This window comes from Pleurodeles waltl, chromosome 8 (genome assembly GCF_031143425.1).
Source record: "Pleurodeles waltl isolate 20211129_DDA chromosome 8, aPleWal1.hap1.20221129, whole genome shotgun sequence".
Taxonomy (NCBI): Eukaryota; Metazoa; Chordata; class Amphibia; order Caudata; family Salamandridae; genus Pleurodeles; species Pleurodeles waltl.
Genome location: NC_090447.1, coordinates 371,881,782 through 371,899,163, shown reverse-complemented (window position 1 = coordinate 371,899,163; position 17,382 = coordinate 371,881,782). Strand labels below are relative to the sequence as shown.

Below are 17,382 nucleotides of genomic sequence, written 5' to 3'. Positions count from 1 at the left end.
CACTAACTATGAGAGCAGCAGCTCCATAATCCTTGGGAGAGGTATTGCAGTGGGCAACTGCCTTCTTTGGGCTCAGACCAACCTGTGGGAACTAATTTTCAAAGAGACAATCAAGGGGGAGGTCTGGACTGACTACCATCCCCTGCCAACTAAGGAACCATCTACCTCTAACAGTAACTTTACCTTGGACAGCCCTTACTCTTCTGGTCCATCCTGGCAAATACTGGTCTGGGGTTACCAGCCTGTCATGCCCAATGGTGTGGCTTGCCCAGATATCCTTCAGGGCAGTGACTGGGATTCCATTCACTTCGCCTGGATGTGGTGAAATTCACTACCCTCTGGATTCACCAACTTACCCCTGGGTACTTGTCCCAGTTAAAGGCTATTAAGATGTCCTCATCGGAGGAGCAATCCCTAAAGGATACACTGACAGCTCTAGTGTTTACCTTCTTCTTGGGACAATCTAAGCCCCCTCTGTAGTGTCCAACCTGCTGACAGTCAAAGCATGGCCTATCTTCTGTAAACTGTTCTTTAAGCTTAGTGTCCCCACAGCTCAGCTTACTAGACCTGGGGTAGGATGTACTATCCTCCTTAGGGTGTTGGGGTTCTGAGGAAGTACTTTTGGTGAGCTTGCCACCTGCCTTCCTTCCCTTCTGTGGGCCTAGCCCCTCCTTCTTATGATCTCTCCCGATGCGTTTGGGAATTCTAGTTCTAACCCACTCATCAGTCTTTTTACCCACCACTCCAGGGCCAGAAACCCTTGAAACTGCTGGTGTAACTTACCTGAGAAACAATCTGCTTTGGTTAAGAGACTTGTTGACTTTGTCATTCATGGTAATACCAAAGTCGCATGTGCAGTTCAAGCACTGTCTCTCCAGTCTGCAATGGCAGCTAGAAGTCATGTTTTACTTTTGTCACACAGAGTGGCCTCTCTTGTTTGGGTGGCCTGCCTTACCTGCCCTGGATGCCTGGGTACCATATACTAGGACTTATAAGTAAGTCAGTACATATCAACTGGGGACACCCAATTAAACATTACTTTTGAAAATTGATTGAACACAGTCTCTGAGGTCTGGACAGCAGGCATCAGTAAACTCTGAAATTTAAAAACCAGCAGATAATCGTCCGAATGGGGGCTAAACGTTAGTGGAAACCTGCAGAAAACTGTTTTCCTACAAGGAACAAAATCACCTCTCCACACAAGACCTTTCTCTCTGCTCTGAAAACAGTTTTCAAATCTCATCAGGGATTGAGCATTCAGAAGACTGCAGCTAGAGGCTAATGCTAAGCAGCCTTCTGAGACTTTAACCAGGGAAAAAGTAAATGTCTAAAAGTTACTTTTTCTTAATGTTCCTCAAAAATATGACTTTATTAGTTTCTACTGCATCCCAAAAAATAAAACTGTTTTTCATTTTGGCTTATTTTTAATGGAGATTATTTTGGGTGCAATTCTTGATTCCTAACCAACGTTTTTTATAACAATAAGGTTCAGTATTTCTTAAAGGTGATAATGCTTTTGTGATGTTTTACTTGTACTTCATGTTTTTTCTCTCAGGGGGGTGTTATTATGTGAGTTAAGCTGCCAAGAGCATACAAAAACCAGATTACTTATTAGAAGTCAGATTGTTCCGATTTTGTAGTAGCTGAGAGTATGATCTCTCTACTATAGCTTATCACTCAGATTTCCAGTACCTGATATTTAATAATATTCATCTATTTGGTTTGTGGGTGCTACTCAGCACATGCGTTTTAGTTCTATACAAATAAATCCCAAAGCTTCCACTGAAGAATGAATACCACTTTGTTAGTAAGTGATGTGAAAATATAATTAGACCTGGCAAATTACATTAAAACTATAGGTTTGAAATGTTCATTGAGTAAAATCCCGAAATAAACATTTTCTCACATTGTATACTAATATTGTACTGCTCATTCTTTGAAAGAAGGTTTTGGAGTATGGTGCCAGAATATCACAATTCAAATATTGTTTTACGGAAATATTGTGTCTTAAATATTGGCCCAGATTTACGTTAAAGTGGCACAGTGCATGGCTGCCCCAAAAATAGCAGCTCCACTTTAGAAACAAACACAGAGGTGCACCACATTTAGAGGAATACAGTGCACCCCTGCGTTTCCCCCTGTGCTGGTGCTGAATCAAGCTGCCTAGCACTAACAAGGCAACCTAGCTTGTATAGTGAAAGGGTGTCTGCATTGAGAGGATAGACTGTTTATGTGCAGGAAGGCGTCCCTTCCTGCACAAAAACAATCTATAATGGCGATTTGGCACTTCTTATGTGTGCTGTAAAATGCAGCACACATAGTAGTACCAAAGCACCATTTTGAATGATTGTTTATGTGCAGGAAGATGTCCCTTCCTGCATGTAAACAATCGACCAGGCATTTTGCTTCTTCTATGTGTGCTGCAGAATGCAGCACACATTGATAAAGTTAAAAAATGAGGAGGAATAAAAGCATTCCTCCTCGTTTTGTCATGCTAACTCCACCCCTGAGATGAAATTAGTTTTTGGCGCTGCCTCAGGTTTACGGCAACTCATAAATCTGAGGCAGCGTCAAAAGCAATAGGTGTTGTTTTGGAACCCCCATAGCAATACCCACTGCACGTTCCTCTGATGCTGAAATCTGCATCGGAGGGGCCATATTTACAAGGAGGCGTAACGCCACAAAAAAGTGGTGTTACACCTCCTTGTAAATATGGAGAATAACTTTTTGCCACCAGAAGCGTCAAAAAAGTGACGTTCCGGTAGTGCTAGGGACTCTTAAATATGCCCCATAGTTTAAAAAAGTATTGCATCATTTGACTCAATAACAGAAAACATATACCAATGCAACATCTTTTTGTTAACGATATTTACCTACAGAGTACTAAAATTATAATTTCTGCAATAAATTGTCTCAAAATCACACCCTTTAAATCCTTAAAAACACCATGGGGACCAGTGCCTGTAGTGCACCATTCATCTCGCAGGTACTGTTCATCTGGCTTGTTTAGATATTAACATCACTATGTGGACCAGGCCAACTCCCAAAATGTGTCATGTAGATGCATCACCCCCAACACGCCCTACTGACATGTTTCTCATTTTGTTCTACTGATCTGCTAATTTTTTTAGATTGCCACTGTTTTCTCTACCACACCAATTACGTATCTTCTCATTGAGTGTATGTTCTCCTTTAGGTACCACAAGCACTGTCCCTTGGATCCTCAGCTTTAAAAGAGGAGCAGCTCTTGAAGAACGGCAAAATAATATATTAGTGAAAGAAACAGGTTACTTCTTTATTTACGGCCAGGTAAGACTCTAATTCAGGCCATACATATATACAATAATGACCTTACTTTCAGATAAGGATGCACCAATAACATTCCTGTATTCCATGCTTTTTAGGTTTGGTATCAGGACACAAGGTTTGCAATGGGACATCTGATACAGAGGAGAAAAGCTCATGTAGTTGGTGATGATCCCAGTTTGGTGACATTATTCCGTTGTATTCAAAACATGCCCAAGTATCAGCCCAACAATTCCTGTTATACAGCTGGTAAATATCCTATTTTATTTTCCTATTATTTGGTGTTTATTTTATCATTTATTTGTTTTTACTTTAAGTAAAATAGCGGAGATCATCAAATTGCTCACTCCACCATTCAACAGTTGAAGGTTGTATTTTTGAAAGCTGTGACCTATAATATTTTTTAGTTAAACTTTTTTTGCATTTTTGAACTTGTTGTGTCCTTACAAAAACACCCCTTCTAATACTCACCTTATTCTTTAGATAGAGACAGTTATTATTTGTTTCTAATATTTATTAGTCTTCAAATGAGTCTCAAGGTCTGCAATTTTTCAATGTTTATTCCTCAGAAAGTTTATTTTGAATGTATCTGTTCTTAAATGTACATTTCTGTCAGCGAGACCGGATCCTCGGGGTTTGCGCCTGTTCCCAATATGTTCACCTCTTGGCATCTCCAAACTCTAATAGTTATCATAGCACAGAGTTCAAGAATGGCCAGGCGGGGGATGGGGTTTAGGTTGGGAACAGCAGGGAAGGAGACCTGTGGAAGCAATAGTTAAGAACACAATAGCAATTCCTTAAAATTGCTTTTAGAATGCCTTTGATACATTCTGTAATGGCTTTTTGCATTTGCACCGTTTGCGAATGCAAAAAGCTTTGATACATCTGGCCCTTTGTCTTGTAACTGATCCACCCTTTCTGCTAGATTGGTTGCTATGTTTTTAGATTCGACTACATCCAATTGAAGCTGCGTAATTACCTTAAGTAGCTTGTCCAATGTGGCCATATTGAAAACCTAGCACAAACCCGGATAAAAATGTGTGGGCTCACTATTCTGTCAGCGAGACCAGATCCTCTGGGTTTGCGCCTGTTCCCAATATGTTCACCTCTTGGCAGCTCCAAACTCTAATAGTTATCATAGCACAGAGTTCAAGGATGGCCAAGCGGGGGATGAGGTTTTAGGATGGGAACAGCGGGGAAGGAGACCTGTGAAAGCAAGAGTTAAGAACACAATAGCAAGGTCATTCACATTAATCTTTATGAACTTTGTTTTAATTCTTTATGCTCTAATAACATGAGAGATCAAGAACTTTTCAATAACGTGACCTTTTTATAATCATATAATCTGAAAATTGAACTCTCTCAAGGTAATCCTTAGAATAGCAATTACATCACAACAAGAGTCAATGAGTACATTCGTTCCCAAATAATTAACTGCTATAGGATTCATGAATGATACTGTAGAATTGTCAAACTGACTAAACTTGTTTTTGTCAAGAAAGATCACACTCTGTTTGATCTAAGTTTCAAGATTCAATTGTCCAGCCATTTTTTGCGCACCTTATTGCCAGACTGCGCATCAAGACTCAAGTACCTGGAATGATCGCGCGCTCTGCTAATCTGAATTGCAAAGGTTAATTGCCAAGAATGAATTGCGCCCACTGTTGCCGATTCAACCATCAAGATTTAAATGCCTTTAAATGATCGCGCATTCTGCCGATCCAAACTGCAAGGGTTAATTGCCAAGAATGAATTGCGCCCACTGTTACCGATTCCACCATCAAGATTCAAATGCCTTATAATGATCACGGACTCTGCCGATCCGAACTGCAAGGGTTAATTGTCAAGAATGAATCGCGCACACTGTTGCCGATTCAACCATCAAGATTCAAATGCCTTCAAATGATTGTGCACTCTACCAATCTGAACTGCAAGGGTTAATTGCCAAGAATAATCGCGCACACTGTTGCTCATTCAACCATCAAGATTCAAATGCCATGAAATGATCACGCACTCTGCTGATCTGAACTGCAAGGGTTAATTGTCAAGAATGAATCGCGCTCACTGTTGCCGATTCAACCATCAAGATTCAAAAGCCTCAAAATGATCACGCACTCTGCCGATCCGAACTACAAGGGTTAAGTGCCAAGAATAAATTGCACACACTGTAAATCACAAAGCCCAAAACTCTAATGTTTCTAGAAAACGGAGTCGAGGGTCTTCCCCAAACTCTGCCTTACCGCCCTGCTTGAAGATCAGCAAGATAATGAGGACAGGGCCAGGAAATGTCCAAGTAGGCCTCTGGGACAGGAGCCCTGATAAATGTTGCTGCTCTGCACCGGGACCTCTGAATAGTGAGCATGTGGAGCTGGGCTCCTTAAATAGACCCAAGCCCCGCCCACATGCGACACCCAACCAGGCTGCAGGAAAGGCTTGAAAATAAACAAGCTTGAAAATGAACAATACATTGCAAACAGCATTAATGACATTTCAAGATTAATACCTGCAATGCAAAAAGTTCATATGCAATATCAGCACACAATGCCTGAATTATTACATTGCATAAGGTTTGTCATTTTGCATTATGTTGCCCGTAGAGGGCGCACTGTCCTGGTGTTGACAATTTCAGCTGTTGTTTCATTCAATTGGTTTCACTTGCTTTGTAGATGTGGGTAATACCCTATAATCTCTCTTTTTCCCTACAAACGCTTTCCATATTTAATTTCCCAATACATGTAGCCATTCTTTTGTCACGTCTCACAAGACCTTCTCTGTCTTGTGGCAAACTTCCCTCCCATGCTGTGCTATGCTTGTGCCATCTGACATTTTCTACAGATTCAGATCATGAGGTGAAAGTGATGCTTGGATATTCTGGCACGTTGATGGCAGCTGTTGCATCAATTAATTTCTGCTTCTGGTTTAATCACAGAATCGGCAGTAACAGCGAGCAGTAACAGATGCTTGGCTTGCTTGCTTCATTGCTTTCTTTTGGGTCTTTTCTTGGTCATTCTTTCCTCACAGCAATGAGGGGCAGCTGTGGGATCTGGGATTCACCTACCCATAGTAGCCTAAGTTGTGGGCTTCCAGCCTTCCACCACTGTGCTTACCGACTTGTGGAACTTGGAGAGGTGAGTGGGTGGGAGGGGTTTGGCATGGTTCTCTGAAGCCTCAATGGTCCTGGCACCAACCTAAACACATGTGGAACTTTTTAATGAGGTTGTCTCAAAACAGACTTTCCTCAAGAGATTTCTTTGCCCACCAAGCGAAATCACTGAAACAGCAGTGGACATAATATTGGATGCAATATTGAGGACAACAAATCTTTCAACAACTGGGTAACATTGGATAATAAGCCCTCTATCTCCATTCTGAAGGTGATGGTGGTTTGGAGAGATCCTGTGAGCCTGTGAAGAATTGGTGTAATTATTTATCCCCGAACACTCACCTAAAACTCAGACCTGTAAATGTTCATCATACAGACTTTAAAAACAAGCCTTTGACTGACACTCTTCCACAGTGTAAGGGCAACTGGTCTTCCTCTATGTATGTTCCAACAAACTGACCACACAGGAACCAGAAAATGAATCGGCAGATGTGAACATCAAGACCATCCTTTCTCTGCTTGAGGCTATCTGGTAACATGTATTTTTTTGATGAGACAAGGAAATTATGGAAGATCCTACAAATCTTCTCCCAAAAGAAAGAGCAAACATCTAAAATTATTGAAAGCTCATGTAAACATTAATATGACACATTCTATATATGTCAACACCCCTAATGCATGCCACCACCCCTAACCTTAGTTCTAAAAACATTGGCACTATACTTTCTGTTCCAACTACTCACTCAGTTGTTTCTAACTTTGGCAAACTCTCCAAGGAATTGATAACAGTCTGTCCCAGGCTTCACTTCCATATAAAGAAAAATGTTGCTGAAGCATCAAATCCAAGACAAATAACATCTATTGAAACGATTGCCCAGGTTCACTTTGCGCTACTGACCAAGTTGACAACCCTTTGATCAAATTATCATCGACCAATCTCTCACCTCATTGTGAGAATAAGAATACAGGGGATGTCATCAATATTATTAAATCCATCTGTGTTGTCTTGAATTATTAAGGTTGGTGGAAACTGAAAGACTGCAATTACTAATTGATAAATGAAAACAAATACATTTCTCTAACGTAGTGAGTAGTATGGAAGAAGCATGTTGGCAGACCCTCAACTCCTCTACATTCTTCAACATTAACGATGTCAGATGAATCTACTGAGAAGTGAATATCTATATATATATATAGTCAATACAGATAATATTCTTAATCAAAGTTAAAATACCCTTATTGTTTTACTCCACGTGACCATAATAGGGGATAGAGGAAACATTTTAAACAGAGGCACATTGTATATTTCCTGTTACACATACCGACTCAGCCACATTTAAAAACAGAGGATATTAATTGGATTTAATTTATGAGCTCACAATTGCATCCTGATAAGGAAGCTACATCATTCTCCTGGAAAACCAGAAATACATTGGAACTGGTATTTAGTCAGAAGCATATTTTTATCCAATGGACATATTTTTTTTTACCCAATGGGGTATTAATGTCAATGGAAGGAGCCAGGGAGATATCCAGTAGTCCTATTTAAATGGGGCATCAATGTTCAAAGAAAGGAGACAGCAATACCCCCAAAAGCATTTCAGTCTGTACATCTTTCATTGCTCTACAGAGAAGAGAAAGTGAGCATTTCCTGCTATCATCAACTGTTGACTACCACCGTTATTTTGCAGAGAACTTGGTTCTAGGGTGATACATAGAAGGGTAATGCCAACTAAACAGGATCAAATGGAGCCCAGCATGTTGTGTGAAATAATGAGTGGCAAGACTCTGAAGAAAACACAGAGTTTATGGAATGTCTCAACCATCCACCAGGAGCTTTTTATCCCTTGTTAATATGGTCGGCCATTATAAAATCATAGATTGAAACTTTAAATGGTAATAGAAAACAAACTCCTCCCTTAAAAAAGCTCTTACCTTTTAAAGAAGTTGTTCTATTTAGCATTAATGGCAGAATTGTATGAACTGAGGACTTTGAAAAGGAAATTATTAAAACAAACAAATATATTCAGAGGGCCTACTCAAATTACAAGAGCTTAAAAGATCCTATAATGAACCTATGTGGGAAGAAAGTATTTTGAGCTACAATGGGAAATGGTATATATACTCCCAAAGCAGCTGGATAAAAGGGAATTTTGGTCATATATTAAGCTTGGATAGCTACAATAATTAAGCTGAAGAAAATTTGGCAATAACCCAAAAATGGAAAGAACACACCAAAAAGATTCATCACTCAGCAGATCGTAATTTATTAACAGCTAGAACAGACTCTGGCACCTAAATTAGCATCTATAACATACCATCCCCAGTGACATAATAACTGATACAACCACAAGCAAGGCAATAGTTGCATGCCAAAAGGTGCAGCTAGTACTAATGGCATTCTCTGGTAATTAAGTAAACATGCCATTGAATGTTGGATTAAGTAGCCCCAACTTGTATTTAGTGTCTCCCTGCACTTTCAGTGCATGACACCTGAAGAGCGTATATTTACATAAGACGGGGGATGATCTGGTCCAGCAAATTACTGTCTTATTACACTTGTGGATTTTGAGTCCAAGGCCTAGGCATGGAACTTGTTAGATTAACTTGAACAATGGTCTGAGCAAAATCAAACATTTCCTTTCCACCAAACCTAACTGCATCAGTTAATTTACTGTTCACCTCTATTTGTATGTTTCATTGATTACATGGCTGTTTTTAGTGGGGTTGGTAATTAGATCTTGTAGGCAAAACTGGATAATTTGGTGCATACCACCCAATCCTGCTAAACACGATTACCTCTCTTTACTCTGAGTCATGTGGAAAAGTTAAGATGGACAAGGGCTGCAGAATCGCCGACTGAATTATTAGCTGCAAGTGCCTCAAATGGGCTGCGTTGTAGCCCCATAGTTATTCAGGCCCTCATTACCGGTGCAGCGGTCTTACCGTCACAGTCCTAGCAGTAAAGACTGCCTCTTTACGAGTTTGGGGGTTTGACCAAAACCAAACCACTACAATGCCGCCAGTCCCACTGGTTCACTCAGACCGGCGTGGCTGACGGTGGACTCCTCCGGGCCGGTGGCATGCCTAAGACCTCCACCTGTATTACGAGGCAGCAAACCGCCAGGCTTTTGGTGGCAGTCACCCCACCACGAAAACCCTGGTGGTAATGCACCCAGTGACAGGAATCCCCATTCTTGTTGCTAGCACACACATCCTCCCACGTCCACACACTTGCAGACACACCCCCCACTTGTCCACACACTTGCAGACACACACCCCCATGCACCCACACACTTGCAGACATGCACTCCCACACATCAAAACACTTGCAGACACACACCCCTACTCATCCACCCACTTACAGACATGCACCCCCACTCGCTCGCACATAGACATGCACCCCCACTTGCTCGCACCCAATCAGACAGACATCCCCACTTGCTCGCACACGGACATGCATCCCCACTCGCTCACACACAATCAGACATGCATCCCTATTCGCTCACACATATATGCAACCCCTCCACATTTATGCACACACACATACACACACTCTGCATACATTCACACACACCCTCACCCTCCGCATTCATACACACACCCCCACCCTCCATATTCATATACACACACACCCACCCTCTTCATACATTCACACCCCAACCACCACGCACGCATACAGTCACACACACACGCACGCCCATTCCAACACATGCTCACACACATACACGCACACACCACAAACATGCTCCTACCACACACACATACACCCCGTTCCGGTCAGTGTACCTACCTGTCTGGGCCGCACAGCAGCCCAGGTCGAAGTGGTCATCTGGGAGGGTGTGGATGTCGGAGGTTCCACTGCCAATGCAGCACCACTACCCAAGGACCGGCATGTCATATTACCCCTCGTAATATGGCAGGTGGAGTCCTTTTGGCGTGGTGGTGCTGGCTGTAGAACTGCCTCTCACCTGCCATCTGTCAGATTGATGGTGTCAGATTTCTGCCTGCTTATGGGTGGAAATCTGTAGGTGCCTCGTAATATGGCGGTCTTCCGACCATCAACACTGGTCGGTCTTTTGGAGCTTGCTTTGACAGCGGTGTTCGCAAAAGACCACCAAAGTTAAAATGAGGGCCCCAGTGTCTATACATATGTCATAAGCATCACACTTCAAAGGTTGAGAGCATTCCCTTCAAGAACTGGCCATGAAAAATACACATTTTGCAATATGCTGATGACCTTGTGATTTTCAACCACATATAAATAAGCCTCCAGAAAACATTAAATATATAAATATATAATTTAAAAAAACATGCTAGAAGCCATTGAGTTGAAAGCCAAGGTCATGCTATTTGGCCAGTCGCAAATACAAGACTAAGACCCTCTTTACAACCCTGGCGGTCGGTGTTAAAGCAGTGGTAATACCACCAACAGCCCGGCAGAAAAAAAATTTAATCACGACCATGGCGGAAACTGCCAACATAGACAGCCACTTTAACACTCCGACCGCCACGGTGGTAGAAACAAACACCGCGGCGGTAACCGCCAACAGACAGGCGGAAGACACTGTACCGCCCACTGTATTACAAGAGGCCTATTCGCCACCTCTTCTGGGGCGGTACCAAAGCTATCAAAAGCAAAGCACGGTGGAAACAGGACTTGGAACGGGAACCACTCACCTCTCGATACCCAACTAGGAACCTAGATGCCCTGAAGCACGAACTACAGATCCTGCCCATGCTGGTCTTCCTCCTCTCAGGAAAGACGCCGTTGATGACCACGGTGAGTACTGTACCTACAACACAGGGTAGGGGGGGGGGGAAGAGAGTGACACACACACGCAGCACGCAACATCCCCACCCCCACCCTCACCCACAACACCATACACACAAATAGATGCAGCAACATTGCATATACACCTCCTCACCCCCGGAAGAACGCAAGGACAAAAGAAAATGGTTGTAATGAGTGTAATCAATAAAAATCAGATAGGGCAATTTCAAAAATCAGTATATACAAATATGTACACCAACTACACAAGTCCGGATATCACTGAAATCATTGTCCGTGGATCAGTGTCCCAAAATGCATGGGCGAAGCCCACACAAGATACCTGACTCGAAACGGAGAGAACACTGCAGGGGCATCAGATTGAAATGAAACAGGCACCTCAGGGGGAGGGGGATGAGGGGCACCTCAGCCGGATGAACAGACAACGCCACTGATCCCGAGGGGGCTCCATGCCCACTGCTGTATCCTGGGGTGTGCAAAGCCACAGTCTCTCAAGTCTTTACGGTGGGTGGTTTGCCCACTGCTCTATCCTAGGGAGTGCAAAGCCACAGTCTCTCAAGTCTTTCCAGTGGGTGGTTTGCCCACTGCTCCATCCTAGGGAGTACAAAGCCACAGTCTCTCAAGTCTTTCCAGTGGGTGGTTTGCCCACTGCTCTATCCTGGGGAGTGCAAAGTCACAGTCTCTCTTGTGGATGTATCTCCCCACTGGTTCTGGAGGGGGCTTTGTGCCCAGAGTGCTTCATCCTGCCAAGGACTGAGGAAGTGGATGTATCTCTCCACTGGTTCTGAAGGGGACTTTGTGCCCAGAGTGCTTCACATGGAGTATGGCAGGTCCCATTCCCTCACCTGTGTGTGTGTGCCACGAGATTGCCTGGGAACAGGTAGCATGATATGCCATGGAGGCAGAGACACACTCCACCCTGCTACGACTTCGCCTGCCACCTGCTGGTACAAACAGTGCTGGGAGTCATGCCTCATGGATGCTGGACAGGGTCCAGGACGTCTCCTGCAGCCTCGAATGGCTGGTCACTGGGGATGATTGCCATGTCAGCTGTGGTGGCACTGTCTGAACACGTCGCAGGGCTGGTGGTAGTGTTTGCGGCGGTGTCTGTGGAGGAGGTGTTGGCAGTGGTGCATGTGATGTACCTGTTGAGGGACACAGCAGGACGTCTCCTGTAGCCTCGGATGGCTGCCCACTGGGGATGATGCTGGGGACTGTTTCTGAGGCAGCAGACGTGCAGGTGGCGGTGCAGGTGGCGGTGTCCACCGCCGTACAGGTTGATGTCGTGGTTGACAGAAGGGGTGACTCTGGTCCCTCAGCCGGAGCCACTGTGCCCTGTCCTGACCTGCTCTTTGGCTTGTGTCCCTTCCCCACCTTTGATGTTGCTGTTGGTGTCTTGCCACTGTCCCATTTTGGTTTGGAGGAGCACTTGCTTGCTGGTAGGTGCAGCTTCTCCCTCTGGCATGTGGGGACCTTCTTCACCTTGGAAGGTGGTGGAATGGCCTGCTCCTTGGCCTCGCTAGGTGGCACACTGGCAGCCCTGAAGGGTGGTGTCCGCGATGAGACCGGAGTTGCTGTGACCACTGTGTTTGTGGATTTGGTAGCTGAGGTGCTGGGCTGGGACCTGGACAGCCTGGACCTAGGGGAAGGACGGGGGGAGGTGTAGGGAAGAGGTCAATGTTAGCCAGGAAAAGTTTTTTAGACACACTGGGATGGGAAGATGGAGGGGTTTGGGAGTGGAGGAAGAGGTAGTGGTTGTAGGACGTGTACGTTTGCTGAATTTGGGTGAAGGTGCATGGGCCGCAGGCTGTTTGAGAGGTGGATGTCTGTTGGGTGGGTGTGTACCTGTCTTTGTGTAGTTTGTGAGGAAGGCTCACAGACACACTGGGAGAGGACACAGGGGACGTGTGAATGGTAGTGGGGTGGTGACTGCACGTGAGCGGTGGGTGGTGATGGATGTGCTGGTGATGGAGGTAGTGGCTGAGGATGTAGTGCATGCAGGTGTGAGTGGAGACGAGACAGGGAGGGAGGAGGAGGACGTGGAGGAGGGGGGCACAATGGAGGCAGTGGATGTTGCTGTGTCTGCATGGGGATGGTGCTTGTGTGAGTGCCTGTGGGATGTGTGGTGCTTTTGTTTGCCATGTCCACTCTTGTGTGTTGATGAGTGTGCATGCTGTTCTGATGGTGTGCTTGGGATAGGCTGAGGTACATGGGATTGGTTCTGGGTTGAGGAAGTAGGAGGGGGAGGCTGGACACAGGGATAATGGCTGCCATCAGCGCTGAGGCCAGAGCCTGAAAGGCTCTCTGTTGGGCGGCCTGGCCAGAATGAATGCCCTCCAGGTATGCATTTGTTTGCTTCAAATGCCTCCCAACACCCTGTATGGCATTCAAAATGGTAGATTGCCCAACAGTGAGGTATCTCAGGAGGTCAATAGCCTCCTCACTGAGGGCAGCAGGGCTGGCTGGGGCAGGGCCTGAGGTGCCTGAGGCGAAGGAGATGCCCACCCTCCTGGGTGAGCGGGCATGGGAAACATGCTCAGGGGCTGCTGGGAGGGTGGTGCTGTTAGGGGGAGTGACGGCTGTACCGGTTGATGCAGTGGGCACAGAGGTGCCCGCCACTGCAAGGGAGCTCCCATCAGAGGAGGAGTCGCTGTCGCTGGTGTATGCACCTGTCCCCGTCATGGAGCTCCCCTCGCCCTCCATCCCACTGATGCCTTCAGACTCTGTTATTTCACCCTCCAGGGCCATGTGGGATGCAGTTAACTCCTGCTCCGGTGCCACTGCTCCTCCGCCAGATGATGCTAATGCACCCAAGAACAGGGTGACAAAACAAAAAGGGGGGGAAGACCGAAAAGATCCATGGTCAGTGCATGCATCACCACTAGCATTGGTCGGACACAACACACAGGGAGTAGCCCTATGCACTAAGCCATGCACTAACAGTGCAGGTGAAAAGCACATACCCAAGGGGACTCTGTCTAGACCCATTTCATGCACAGCTGGAACCCATGGGAGCCTGACTAGGTGTAGAGGACAAATACCCCCTTTGGGGTTGGAGTGGGAATGAAGCTGCAAAACAATGGATCTACCTTTGTGCGTCTGCCCTTGCCTAGGGGAACCCACAGGCCACCACCCCCACCCAGACACCTCGTCAAGCGCGCAGAGTCAGCTGAATGACAGTGTACTCCCCCGTGTGCCCATCCAACTCCAGGTATGACACCGCCAGTATCCGTAACATCAGGGGGATCATGGTGCGACGGGCACCCCTTCCACGTTGGGAGGCCATCCCCAGCTGGTCCTCCGCCGTCTTCTTGCTCCAGCGGCGCAGGTCCTCCCATCTTTTCCGGCAGTGGGTGCTCCGTCTATGGTAGACCCCACGGTCCGCACTCCCTTGGCCAAACACCCTTCTTCTGGTGGGCACTGACCTAGAGGAAATAGGAAGTTATAATGGATGTTACTGTCCCGTACAGTTCTTCTCACACATTGCCTAAAAACATCCCACCCTGGCCCAGACATACATACACACACACTATCCTCACATGCTGGCCTGTCCCCCCGCTCCCTCTTCCATCCACGACCCTCCATACAATAATGTGCCATCCACCATGCTCTCAGTGTACTCACCTGTTTGTCGGGAGGACCGTACAGTTGCGTGTACTAGGGGAGGCCCCATCCACTAGTTTCTCCAACTCTTCTGAAGTGAAGGCAGGGGCCCTTTCCCCAGACACTGTAGCCAATGTCGCTTCCAGACACAGGTCACAGCAGAACTTGCAGTGTGGGTCCTCTCCTGTTGAAGGTCAGGTATCAAGTGAGTGAACAGTTAGAAAATGGCGGCCACGTCCGCGGCTGTGCGTATCGTCACCGCCAGCATACATCGTCATTGGCTCCTGGAACCCATAGGGCCCAATGATAACCAATGCTGAATTGCGCCGCGGTCTTCGACCGCCTGCGGCGACGGTGTACAACGCCAGAGCAGATACCTCATTTTCCCTTTTCCCACCTTTCAGGTCAGGCAGCCGCCATTTCAGGGGGCCACATGGCAGGCCAAATAACTGTGTCACACCTATTTAGGCCGGGAATACAAACAGACAAAGGCACAGAGAGAAAATGTAACGTTTTTGCAAAACAGCATTGTGATACCTAAGTGTTGTATGACCCTCTGCTCCCCCTTCTCCTCCATAGGGCACGTCCACTGGGGCAGGTGATGAGATGGCGGCATCCTCCGGTGTAGAGACCCCTGGTGGACCTGTCAACAATGGAAGACAGACACATCATTATCACTTACAGACTTGATTGTGCAATAGTCCAGGAACTATGTGCCCAGTTGGAGCCAGACCTGATGTCAGCTATCCGCCATCCCACAGGAATACCCCCTCTAGTGAAGGCCCTGTCTGTAGTCCATTTCCTGGCCAGTGGGTCTTTTCAAATAACAGTGGCCATGGCTTCAGGGTTGTCCCAGCCAATGGGCCAGATGTATCAAGAATGCCTTTTGCTAGTCGGAAATAGTGATTTTTAAGAAATCGCTATTTCTGATTCGCAAAATGCAATATCTCACATTTGCGATTCGGTAATAGCGATTTCTTAAAAATCGCAAATGCTATTACCGAATCGCAAATTGCGATACCTGCCCCATTCGCACCTATGGGCCCTTATTTGCAAATTTTTTGCATTTCCAAAATTGCGGTTTCTTAACTGGAAATCTCAATTTTGGAAATACAAAACCCCAGGGTGCTGGGGGCCTAAAGCCCCCTCTGCTGCACCCCAAAAAGTTTTTTAGGACATGTAAAGTGCACACATGCCAAAAGGGCATGTGTGCTTCACATGTACATTTAAAAAAAGCATTTTAAATGCATTTTCAAAATTTGCACATGGTTACCACTAAGTTCAACTTGGTGGTAAATAGCGATTCCTTAGTGCCCAATTCGCACTAAGGAATCGCTTCTTACATGTGCTTCAGAAATCGCAAATAAGGAATCCTTATTTGCGATTTCTTATTTAGAGAGTCGCAATTTGCGACGTTCTAAACAGGGTCGCAATTTTAAGGAATCGCTATTTTAGCAATTCCTTAAAATTGCTTTTAGAATGCCTTTGATACATTCTGTAATGGCTTTTTGCATTTGCACCGTTTGCGAATGCAAAAAGCTTTGATACATCTGGCCCTTTGTCTTGTAACTGATCCACCCTTTCTGCTAGATTGGTTGCTATGTTTTTAGATTCGACTACATCCAATTGAAGCTGCGTAATTACCTTAAGTAGCTTGTCCAATGTGGCCATATTGAAAACCTAGCACAAACCCGGATAAAAATGTGTGGGCTCACTATTCTGTCAGCGAGACCAGATCCTCTGGGTTTGCGCCTGTTCCCAATATGTTCACCTCTTGGCAGCTCCAAACTCTAATAGTTATCATAGCACAGAGTTCAAGGATGGCCAAGCGGGGGATGAGGTTTTAGGATGGGAACAGCGGGGAAGGAGACCTGTGAAAGCAAGAGTTAAGAACACAATAGCAAGGTCATTCACATTAATCTTCATGAACTTTGTTTTAATTTTTTATGCTCTAATAACATGAGAGATCAAGAACTTTTCAATAACGTGACCTTTTTATAATCATATAATCTGAACATTGAACTCTCTCAAGGTAATCCTTAGAATAGCAATTACATCACAACAAGAGTCAATGAGTACATTTGTTCCCAAAGAATTAACTGCTATAGGATTCATGAATGATACTGTAGAATTGGCAAACTGACTAAACTTGTTTTGTCAAGAAAGATCACACTCTGTTTGATCTAAGTTTCAAGATTCAATTGTCCAGCCATTTTTTGTGCACTTTATTGCCAGACTGCGCATCAAGACTCAAGTACCTGGAATGATTGCGCGCTCTGCCGATCTGAACTGCAAAGGTTAGTTGCCAAGAATGAATCATGCACACTGTTGCCGATTCAACCATCAAGATTCAAATGCCTTGAAATGATCGCGCACTCTGCCGATCCAAACTTCAAGGGTTAATTGGCAAGAATGAATCACGCACACTGTTACTGATTCCACCATCAAGATTCAAATGCCTTATAACAATCACGCACTATGCCGATCCGAACTGAAAGGGTTAATTGCCAAGAATGAATCGCTCACACTGTTGCCGATTCAACCATCGAGATTCAAATGCCTTGAAATGATCGTGCAC

At 45.2% G+C, this 17,382-nt stretch overlaps 1 protein-coding gene across 2 annotated transcripts in view; it reads left to right on the top strand.

The window, feature by feature from the left end:
• Nucleotides 1-17,382, top strand: part of TNFSF13B (TNF superfamily member 13b) — a 302,617-nt gene that overhangs the window by 164,319 nt on the left and 120,916 nt on the right. For both annotated transcript variants that reach the window (XM_069204248.1, XM_069204247.1), the window contains exons 4-5: nucleotides 3,197-3,309; nucleotides 3,405-3,555. In XM_069204248.1, the coding sequence (XP_069060349.1) occupies nucleotides 3,197-3,309; nucleotides 3,405-3,555 (264 nt within the window). The remainder of the gene's footprint in view (nucleotides 1-3,196; nucleotides 3,310-3,404; nucleotides 3,556-17,382) is intronic.